Source organism: Rhinolophus ferrumequinum, chromosome 21 (genome assembly GCF_004115265.2).
Source record: "Rhinolophus ferrumequinum isolate MPI-CBG mRhiFer1 chromosome 21, mRhiFer1_v1.p, whole genome shotgun sequence".
NCBI classification, from domain to species: Eukaryota; Metazoa; Chordata; class Mammalia; order Chiroptera; family Rhinolophidae; genus Rhinolophus; species Rhinolophus ferrumequinum.
The window spans coordinates 18,652,716-18,663,448 of record NC_046304.1 but is presented as its reverse complement, the minus strand read 5'-3'; the positions used below and the strand labels follow the sequence as shown (position 1 = coordinate 18,663,448).

The window sequence follows — 10,733 nt, the reverse complement described above, 5'->3', positions numbered from 1 at the left end:
TGTGTCAATCCTGTGTCACTCAGAGCTTCTCTGGACAGTCAGCCTCCATTCCTATAGCAGCCTGGCCAGTTGAGTCTCACCATCTTCCAACAATTCTCCCCTCTCTGTCATCAACTTTTCCCTCTCTACTGGGTCATTGCCATAAACACAAAATCTCCCATCTTAAAAAAGAAAACCGTCTCTTAACCCCACTCCTCTCTCCTCTTCTGTTCCCACTCCCTTTTGCTCTGCTCCTCTGAGAAGACTTGTATATATATTCTATATATATTCCAGTTATCCTTAATTCGTCTCCTCTCTCCTAAACCCCCTCCATTTATGACTGCTCTACTGAAATTGTTCCTGTCAGGTCACTATCTCTCGCTCTCTCTCTCTCTCTCTCTCTCTCTCACACACACACACACACACACACACACAGGATGCAAGTGATGGAAAATTTTGTCCGTTTTGTTCATTTATCTCTTAATTTCAAGAGTTTGATAGGTTTCAAAGGATGAAGAGAGCTTTAGGCTACATATAGGTCAATCAAATTCCTCAGGCCGCTAAGGCAGTCTGGGGGATTCTAGGTAACTACACGGCTTCTTCCTTTGCAAACCCTCTGCTTTTTCTCCAGAAAGGAATTACTTCTGGGAGGAGATAGTAGCAGAGGTTTATAGGAGGGAAATCCGGGTTGGCTACTACGGTACATTGGAAACACCGACCCACGGACCACTCCTTACAGCAGGCTCGCATCAAGTCGAAGTGCAGACCGCTGGAGGCCGCTGCCGGACCGCTAGGCCAAGCCAAAGTAGAACTGGGAGAGGATCTTGCAAGTCTAAGGATGGAGAGGACTAAAATGACTCTTAAGGGGACCAGCCGAATAGTGCCCGCTCCCTCCACCCTCCCTCCCGTCCCCCAAGACCATTACTCCCATGATACGCCGGTTTCTACAGCTGGGTGAAGTCAGGCGCTAAGAGAACGATTCTGCCGCTTGGCCTCGTGGGAGATGTAGTCTTGCAGGAGGTAGGACTAGAAGGGCCTTTTACGAAACTTTGGCAAGAGAAGAAAACACGATGTGTATAGGATTCCAAAACGATTATCATGCTCACACATTCTAAATACTCATTTTCCCCTTTCCTTGGCCTTGGCTAGTCTCCAGAATAGTTTCTGTCGCATCCCACCTCCTACGTCGCGTGTGTCTCGGCTCCCTGGGCCAATCTAGCTCTTTCCTGCTCGCTCGCCCTTCCGCCGCTCCGACCAATCGTAGGTGCGTTCCCGGTCAGTTCCCGGAGTGCCTTGCGGCTGCAATGGCTGCCCCAGGCCGGCGTGGGGCTGCGCTCCTTCGGACTGTGTTAGGGTTTGGGCAGCTGGGCCCTGTCGGCGCGAGAGAGTGGGCGACCCGGTTCCCGTCGCTCTTGGGCTGTCAGCGGAGGTGCGTGTCCTGTGTCGCGGGCGCCGCTTTCTCTGGTCCCCTCCTGGCCCCGGCTTCTGGGCGTTATGGCCAGAACTCAGCTCTGGACCGCTTTCTCGGAATCTCTCAGCCTGATAGTTCGTTGACTCCTTGCGTCCCCGCCGTGTCCATGCACAGAGGTAAAGGGCCCAGATAGATTTGTCCTGGACGGTTTTTTATCACTGAAAGCCCCGTGTCGGGAAAACTCCCAGTCAGTCTGGGGATAGCATGTTTGGCCGTGTTACAGAAAACAATCTAAAGGCCTGGAGAGAGTCGAGCAGTGAAGGAACTCACAGGAGAGAAAAACCTGGTTCTAAGAGTTTGCGAACCAGAGGGAACCCATCTGATCACAACCAGAGACACTCACCAAGAGTCTTGAGATTGAAGAGCCACAGGCTAGGCAGAGTTGTGGGTCTCTGATCCCACATGGGAAGCAGACTCATCCAACAAGTGCTTCATCTACTTCGCAAGACACTGAGTTACACCTGGGATATAGCACCCTCTTTTCTGGTAGGGAGTAGTATAGACTAGAATCTGGTAGGGAGGCGGGACACACAAACTGGTAATTGCAATGCAATGTCATAAGGAGCTAATACTTTCAGAAAGCATTCATAACAATCTTAGCTGGGTGAGATAGTCAAGGCGGGAGGAATTTCTGGCTTTGTCTGGTCTAGCTATACTCACGCATGTACATATATTTACCATGCACAACTACATAGTACAATTCCACACAGTAATTGAGCGTTAAAGTGCTAGGCATTGTGCTGAGTGGTTTTACACAATTGCCAATTGTCAAAAGAAGGTTATAAGTAGGTACCATTAATATCATCTCCATTTTACATATAAGAAAATAAAGGAATTTAGAGAGGTTAGAGGGCTTGATAAAGTCATATAAACTAATTAATTGGCAAACTAAGTCTCAAAGCCAGGTCTCGGCTTCAACCTGGTATACTGATCTTATATCCCTACTCCCTTTGTGGGTGGGTAGGACTGTGTACCTCACAGGATCCAGATTGTACTCTCTCTCCCCTCCTGCCCCCACACACAGATGAGCAGGATCTCCTCTTGGTCCATCATCCAGATATGCCTGAGAACCCCCGGGTCCTACGAGTGGTCCTCCTTGGTGCCCCGAATGCAGGGAAGTCAACACTCTCCAACCAGCTGCTGGGCCGAAAAGTATGCTATATCCTTGACTGACCCCCCACACACACACACATCCTTTTCATCTCTTCATCGATTGTCTTAGAAAGATCTGGGACCTCACTTGGGACTTCTTTGTTCCTGGCAGGTGTTTCCTGTCTCCAAGAAGGTGCACACCACTCGCTGCCAAGCTCTGGGGGTCATCACAGAGAAGGAGGCCCAGGTGGTGCGTACCTGCAACAGGACAGAGGGTGTAGCTAAGAGGGCTTCCCTTACTGTTAGACATGAAGAAAATGACATTTAGACTCACTTCTCTGCGGAAAGAGGGTCTCCTCTTCCTTTCGACCTGGAGCAGTACTCTCTGTGCCTTTCCCCTCTGGTACCTAAGCGGAACGGTCTCATTTCCTCTTTCCTGCTTCCTAGTCTCTCATATATTCACAGTCAGCCTCTTCCTCCTGGATCCCATCTAGAATTAAAACAAAGCTGGAGAGTAAAGATCTAGTCAGCTTGGCTAAGAAGTGGCGGAGGCAGGCTTCTGACAGGAAGGGTGGCCTTTAACTCCCCAGTCATAATCTTTTCCTCCTGGGGTCTGGGGGTCTAGGCATCTCTCTTTCCTGGTTTTAGATTCTACTTGACACACCCGGCCTCATCAGCCCTGTTAAACAGAAAAGGTAATAGTTGTGGAAACAAGGCTTGTAGGGGGAAAGGTTTTGAAGAGGGGGTGGGGAGATTCCATCACAGGGGCTGGGAAACCCTCTTAGCACATTCCATCCCTCATCAGGAGCACATTAGTCACAAGACCCTTCCTGACCTATGTATGTCTGTCCCTCAGGCACCATCTGGAGCTCTCTTTGTTGGAAGATCCATGGAAGAGCATGGAATCTGCTGATCTGGGTTAGGCTCAGGATGGGAATCTGAAGCCCCATTTATACAGTCATGGCCTCTTGTTCTTGGTAGTTTGGGCGGTGGGGGTTGACCAGAGCCCATCCCATTGGAAGTGCTTGGGTGGGGGGAAAGGGGGAGAGTGGTCATATCCTTTTCCTCCTCCCCACCCTGCCGACTTCCAGTGGTGGTTCTCGTGGATGTCTCCGACAAGTGGACTCGGAGCCAGCTCAGCCCTCAAGTGCTCCAGTGTTTGACTCAGTTCTCCCAAGTCCCCAGCGTTCTTGTCATGAACAAGGTGAGCACCACCGACCCAAGGAAGGGGTCTGCTTTCCTGCAAAGCCCCCATCCCGCTGACCACACCCCCTCGGCCTGTCCCCCATGCCCAGGTAGATTGCCTGAAGCAGAAGGCAGTTCTCCTGGAGCTCACGGCAGCCCTCACTGAAGGTGTGGTCAATGGCAAGAAGCTCAAGATAAGGCAGGCCTTCCGCTCACAGCAGGGCACCCATCACCCCAGCCCAGCATTGAAGGATCCAAACACACAGTCCGTGGGAAGCCCTCAGAGAATTGGCTGGCCCCATTTCCAGGAGATCTTCATGTTGTCAGCCCTAAGCCAGGAGGATGTGAAAACACTAAAGGTCAGGCTTGGGCTTCTGTCGGGTAAGACAAGCCTCAGAGTTCCTCCTGGAAGTGAGAGCGAGTAGGAAAGCCCTGGTTGGAACTGACGGGCTCACATACTCCCTCTGTGCCCGCAGCAATACCTCCTGGCACAGGCGCGGCCGGGGCCCTGGGAGTTCCACAGCGAAGTTCTCACCAGCCAGATGCCTGAGGAGATCTGTGCCAACATCATCCGAGAGAAGCTCCTAGAGCACCTGCCCCAGGAGGTGCCCTACAGTGTACAGCAGGTACAAGCCCAGTGAAGGGATCTGGGGCCCTCCACCCGGTGCACACCCACAGCAGGACAGCTGGGTCCCAGAGGGGTAGGGGAGTGGGCCTGCCTGACGAATCGTGTTTCCCTGTGCAGAGAACAGTTGTGTGGGAAGAAGGACCCAGTGGGGAGCTGGTCATCGTACAGAAGCTCCTGGTGCCCAAAGAATCTCATGTGGTGAGCAGGGCTGGGCTTGGAGGTGGGACTCTCTTAGGCAGGGGTCCTCCCCTAGTGTTTGGGAGCCCAGCGAGCAGGCTCACATTCCTCTTTTATCCCACCTGCAGAAGATCCTGATTGGTCCAAAGGGGCACCTCATCTCCCAGATTGCTGAGGAGGCCAGCCAAGACCTGATGGATATCTTCCTCTGTGAGGTTCAGCTCCGCCTCTCTGTGAAGCTCCTGGACTGACCACTCTCTGCTACCCCTCCCAGGACATCCCAGTCTAAGTGTCTGGCAAGAGCCACTGACCAGAACTGCCCCGTGCCTGGGGCTGGCACACTGACTAACTGCGGGCTGGTGTGGCTTGTCTCGTATGCACAGCCCCTGCCCAGCCGTGTCTCGTGTTGGAGGAAGGCGCCTACCTTAGCTCAGTTCCCAGGGAGTTTCTGGACATTTGTTGGGAGTAGTGCCATCCTGCTTCCACTTGGCATTGGGCGCACCGTTTCTCCCTGAGTTACCAGTTATTCGCAGACAGATCTTTTACACCTCTACCCTCAGCTCCTCCACCTCGAAGCCGGGGAAGGACCCATGTGTCCTGAGTGAGATAATGCCTCCCACCTGCTCCCCAAGTCCTTGATCCCTCACACCCCTTCCCTCTTGGATGCTAATAAAGTTAAAAGACAAGCATTCTGGTTCTCACCTTTATTTCTTTAAACAGGAAAGAGAAAATTTACCCATTCCCTGACCCCCACCCCATTATCTGAGCTGGGTCTCCCTCCTTTCCAGTAGTCTGCTTCGGCGTCCTGAGCTCTTTCCTTGGCACGTTTTCTGGGTGCAGCAAGAGAACCGTTACCATTACTAAACTCAGTAATGGTAACGGTTTCCTCGCCATTCCCAAGTGCCCCGGCAGTCGGCAGGCTGTGCCAGGCTGAGCGGTGAGTGCGCTGGGCTTGAGGCCTCCTCTGCCATCCTCCATCTTCTGCGGTCCTTGTCAGGCTCCAGAGCTGGGGGTACCCGGACTAGTACATCATCTATACTGTAGTGTCTCATCACAAACTTACAGTATATGATGATATCCCAGCCAGGGCCCTGCAGGGGACATGGGGCGCGTGGCAGAGAAAGCCAGGGGCTGGAGGCAAAGCAAGACAGCTTAGGGCTGGACACAGAGCTCCCTGTCTGTGCCCCACAGTGCCTGGGCCAGTGTCTTCATTCTGTGGTCCAGAGCAGCCCAAGGGGGTTAGGGGAAGGGGACTGGCGCAAAGAACCCTGCAGAGCAGGGATCTGTTGCGATCACCTTAGGGACCCAGCGCCAGAGTTAAAACAAGCCAGAGATCACATAATGAGGCACAAGGTTACCTCTGGTCAGACGGACAGACAGACAGACAGAGGAGGGCCACTTACCTGGAGCAGAAACTGCGTATGGGGAAGGTAGAGTGCCCCTCTCCCGGCCTCTCCACTCAAAGGGCTCGCTTTTTAATCCATTGGCCCCTCCCCTGGGTGGGGCAGTATCGCAGGTTCTAGAAGGCCCTGCCTCTTAACCCTTTCCCTGCGGGACTCCTGGGAAGGAGGGTCACTGGTCCCTCTCCCTATTAGGCCCTTTCTCACGTTCTCCTCTATGAACTTTGCTAAGCCTTCGCTCCCATTCCCATGGAGCTGGCCATCGATTCGCTCAGCTGGAAAGGAGAAAGAACAGCTTCACCCCATCCTTCAGGGCTTAATTGCTGGTCAGAGCCCTGGGGGACTTTGGGGGAGTTTTTTGGGGGTTTTTTGGTGGTGATAGGACTGTTAGTTGAATCTCTATAAAGCAGGGAGGGTCCTGGATTCCTGGGACAAGCTCTGGACTAAATTTTCAATCCCCTTTATGCTGAGCCCAAGGTCAGACCTAGGCAGGCAGACTCCTCGCTCAGGTCTGCCATGGCAAGGCGGCAAAGTCCCGTGGGTTGGAGGGTCCTCTGCTGGGAGATTTGAGAGCAGCTGAATCCTAAACTCGCGTGGAGCCAGCATAAGAATGGGTGGCAGGCTGTCCTTCAGAGATCAAGGGACTTAGAGTAAGAGCCTGGCAGCATTTGGTTCTCTGCCTCTCAGGAAGGTGGGACTCTTAGTGTAGAGACTCCTCAAAGCCAGGCCTCTGTTATTTAGACCCCAATTCTGGGGAGCACATCTGCTTTTCTGCTCCCTCCCCTCCCCCTATCCTAGACAATCTGGTCTGTGTGCTAGGAGGCAGTTACACCCCTCCTGCAGGGGCAGAGGAGGCAAGGATCCGGGAGTGGGAGGAGAGACCCATTGTTTTGTTGGTTCCTTGGAGGTGTTCTATTTCCTGCTGCCACAGTACCTTGGCACATGCTGTTCACTCTGGAATGATCTTCCCTCCTTTCTTGTCTAGTTCCTATTCCCTCTTCAGATCTTTGTCACCTCTGCAGAGAAGTCTTCCTTAGTTAAATCCCCCTGCTATGGGCTCATTTGTTTGTGTGATTATTCATATTAAGCAAATAATCATGAGGGTCTGGTTTATCCACCGATGTATCTCTACCCCAGAGTAGTGACTAAATAAACATTCATGTCAAATGACTGACATGGAGCTTAGCCCAGTGTAATATGGGAGAGGAGAGAGACTTTGGCTTGGGAAGGCAGATGGACAAAGGTGTAGCTCTCTCAGGCAAGTCATTTTTCTCTCTTGGACCGTCCCTGTTCTCCTTTAAAACAGCAACAATAACAATCCCCAATTCACAGAGCTGTGACAGCACTTAGCACACTGCTAGTGCTGGCCCACAGAAGGGGTTCAAACAAGTTAATTCTACTTCACCCCCCTTCCCACAGGCTCACTGAAGGCCACAGTTGAGGCCTGTTGTTGAGCATCTGGAAGCTCATGGAATATTCTTGAAAGCAGCTCCAGGCCATTGAGAGAGCCAGGTTTAGAGATAACAGGCCTTGAGTGACAGACAGTCTCCATTCCACCGCATCCATCTCTCTGACTTTGGACCAAGTGCTCACAGCTTCAGTTTCCTCAAATGTAAACGGGGAGCTGTCCATGCCCTTCTCCTGGTGGTTATAAGAATGATGTGAGCACTGTAAAAGAGAAAACCAGGGGCCCAAAATGACATCACCCATGCTGAAAGCCCATGATACCAAACCGAGATCTCATACCTTAGCTAATTGCAGTTTCAACCTTTCCCAGAAATGTAATACTAATCAACCAGCCTGGAATTTTCTGGTCGAGTACCAGTAAGGTAATCTGTCATGTGGGCCCTCTCCATCCCTGCAGGAAGAAGAGGCAATTTGCATGATAAAAACCCTTTCCTGTTCTGTTCTCCTCCCCTTACCCCAAATGTCTAGGCCCAGAAATAACCCCTTCTTTTGTTAATAGCTCTTTGCCTGACCCTTCTTCCTATAAGAACAGTCCATTTTGTACAACCTCTCAGAGTGCATTTCTAGTTGCTAGATGGGATGCTGGCAACTCATGAATTGCTTAATGCAATTAGAGCTTCAGATTTACTTGGTCGAATTTTGTTTTTTGTTTTGTTTTGTTTTGATTTTTATTTATTTATTTTGAATTTTGTTTTTTAGCTGCACGCATCTCAAACCCCCAGATCAGAGCCTGGCTTGTATAGAACCAATGTCAGTTTCCTTTCTTCCTTTCCTCTGTCTCACTTATTAACTGTGACTGGGGTAAAGGGACACTTCTCTGAGCTTTGGTGGTAATACATACCTCACCAACTTGTAAGAATGAAGTGAGAAATATGGGTGAGAACATTTTCTAAGTCCGGGAGCTCTAACCAAGTGAGGAATTATCATTATATCTGGTCTTGCCCCCCTGCAGCCCCCTTTCCTGTCCTGTGACCTCTCTTGCCAGGCCACCTCTACTCAGAGACTCCACAGATGGTTCAGGCTCCTTCACCACAGTAAAGGCTTTATGCACCAGGGCCAAACTTCAGGCCATTCCCTGCGTAGGCTTCTGCTTAATCCCTGGGGGCCAGGTCCAAAGGTAGAAATAGACAGAACCCAGGGGTCCTGGAGGTAGAGGAGAGATATCTCAGCCACCAGAGATCCTGTGGCTGTAGCCTCCAGCCCGAGGGGAGGGGGCTGTGATCAGGGTGGGGACTGGAGGAGAGTCTCAGCCTGGGTGGGGTGGTCTGGAGACCCTGATAAGCAGGCTAGCAGCTATCAGGGTGGGGGCCCTTCTGCTTATCAGGAGCCAGCAGGGGCCCCGGTAGGACTCGAAGGCACTTCCCGCCCAGGGCTGTCTCCTGGGTGGCTGCTCTTCAATCCCTCTGCCTCCTTAGAAGCCTAAGGGGAATGAGGTTGGGAATCCTCCCTTTCTGCCAGTCACGCGGAGACTCTGCCCCCGGCCTGGCCCGCACGGGGGTGGGGAACACAATCTTGGGATCCTTGGGTCCAGCCTTGCATTCTAACAGCTTTTGCCTCAGACCAGGGACTTCATGGCTCTCCTGGGGTCAGGGTGGGCTGGTCTGGGACCTTATCCTTCCAAGTCTAATTCCAATCCCTGCCACTGCAGCTTTAAGCCCTTGACTTTTATTTACACCTTCTTTGGATGAAGTCCTTAAACCACATGACAAATGATGAAGTTAAAGATGATCAGATCTACAAGAGTGCTTCAAAAATCCTGGAGTTCAAGTCCCTCACGTATAGAGGAGAGGAAACTGAGGCCCAGAGAAGGGGAGAGAATCATCCAAAGCCTCAGGGTTTCCTCCCCTCCCAGCATCAGGGAACCCAGGACCCCAAGAGGAAGAGGAAGACAGCAACAGATACCCACAGATGTGCAGATACACACATAACATGCAGAACACACACAGGACACATGTATGCTGCCCACAATAGACAGATAATACATGGAGATACCCATACAAAAATAGATTCAGCAAGTAAAATTACTCTTCATTTCCTCTTGGCTGCCTTACTAAGTTGAGTGAAGTTGGCAGTTTTGTACAAAGAAAAGAAGGCCAAATTATGTGGTCATTCGATGTCTCACTCAGTACAGTCGGCAGAAAGGCTCATCCTGAAACCACTTTGAGAAGTTCTGGGATGTTCTTGCTCTCCTGTTCTGCTTTAGATACACGGGACCCAAAACAAGAGTCTCATGTGGTTCTAGGAGCCTAAGAGGCGTGAAAAAGAAAAGCTGGAAAATTGTTCTTGTCCTTTCTCTCCATGTGATAGATTGGAGCTTGACATCTAGGGGGTTTGTCAGAGATGACTGCTGGTCGTTGCCTTTTATCCCCCCTTGGTGTCCTTGTGACTAGCCTGTGAAGCTTCTCCTGACCCCCCTGACACTTGCCCCCTATGTCCAGGCTTTGAACCTGCTGTTTTCCTCATCACACTGTGAGAATTCCATCTGTCCCTGACTTGTCCCAAACTACTCCATGAGCAGGCATTTTGTCTGATTCTTCTCTGTGGCCCCGGCACCCCTCATGGGCCTTATTCTGGGAGGTGCTCAGAAGATGCTTTACAGGAAAAAAAAAAAAAAAAGCTAAGAGGAAAAGGAAAGATGTCTTATACTGAACAGATATGGACCTGCTGACTGCCCAACGTGTGCGCAAGGACTCAGCTCTTACACTCTCGATGCCTTTTGGGCCCACGAGCAAGTGTACATGTTGATCAATGAACCCAGATGCAGTGGGGTCCTAACAATGCTTCCTTGGGGGCTTTGCCAATGTCCATCCAAGTCCAAAAGATAACTGCATGCCAGAGATACTGAGGGTCCTGGAGGAACTGTGTGGCCCTGAGTCACACAGTAAATCTGGAAAAGAGGCAGGATGACAACTCTGCTGTCCAGACTTTTGACCTCAGGCTCTGTGCACAAACCTGCTGTGAAGGAGGTTGATTTTGTGAGTGTCTCTGTGGGGCCCTTTTGAGTTTCAGAGCCAATGGAATTAGACCCGAGTTTTGCCACTTACCAGTAATGTGATTCTGAGCATACTGCTTATTTCATCTCTCCGAGCCTCAGTCTCCTCGTCTTTCAAATGGGGATGACAATAATACGTACCCGTCATGCAGGGTGTCATGCAGGATCTCAGCTCCCGCTCCCCACATAAGAACGCAGGACATGGTGAGGCCAAAAAGGAACACCCACGGAGCCATAGATAGGGGAGTCATACCACTGTATTCTCACTGGCAGCTGGGTTGGAGACACAGGAAGCAGGAGCCACACGATCGCAACCTGCTGTCCACTTCTCTGCCAACCAAG

The 10,733-nt window shown here is 51.3% G+C and overlaps 1 protein-coding gene across 1 annotated transcript; it reads left to right on the top strand.

Moving 5' to 3' along the window:
• The first annotated feature begins 1,134 nt into the window (after nucleotides 1–1,134).
• Nucleotides 1,135–5,221, top strand: ERAL1 (Era like 12S mitochondrial rRNA chaperone 1). Its single transcript, XM_033091586.1, has 10 exons — nucleotides 1,135–1,566; nucleotides 2,475–2,602; nucleotides 2,715–2,792; nucleotides 3,191–3,237; nucleotides 3,399–3,460; nucleotides 3,634–3,746; nucleotides 3,838–4,086; nucleotides 4,204–4,353; nucleotides 4,473–4,553; nucleotides 4,661–5,221. The coding sequence occupies exons 1-10, from the start codon at nucleotides 1,284–1,286 to the stop codon at nucleotides 4,781–4,783; spliced, it is 1,314 nt and encodes a 437-aa protein (XP_032947477.1). The 5' UTR covers nucleotides 1,135–1,283; the 3' UTR covers nucleotides 4,784–5,221.
• Nucleotides 5,222–10,733: the final 5,512 nt, after the last annotated feature.

Coding starts and splice junctions, on each gene's coding strand:
- ERAL1 (XM_033091586.1), top strand. CDS start 1,284: ATGGCTGCCCCAGGCCGGCGTGGGGCTGCGCTCCTTCGGACTGTGTTA. Junction 1,567..2,474: donor CGCCGTGTCCATGCACAGAG/GTAAAGGGCCCA, acceptor CCCCACACACAG/ATGAGCAGGATCTCCTCTTG. Junction 2,793..3,190: donor CAGAGAAGGAGGCCCAGGTG/GTGCGTACCTGC, acceptor TCCTGGTTTTAG/ATTCTACTTGACACACCCGG.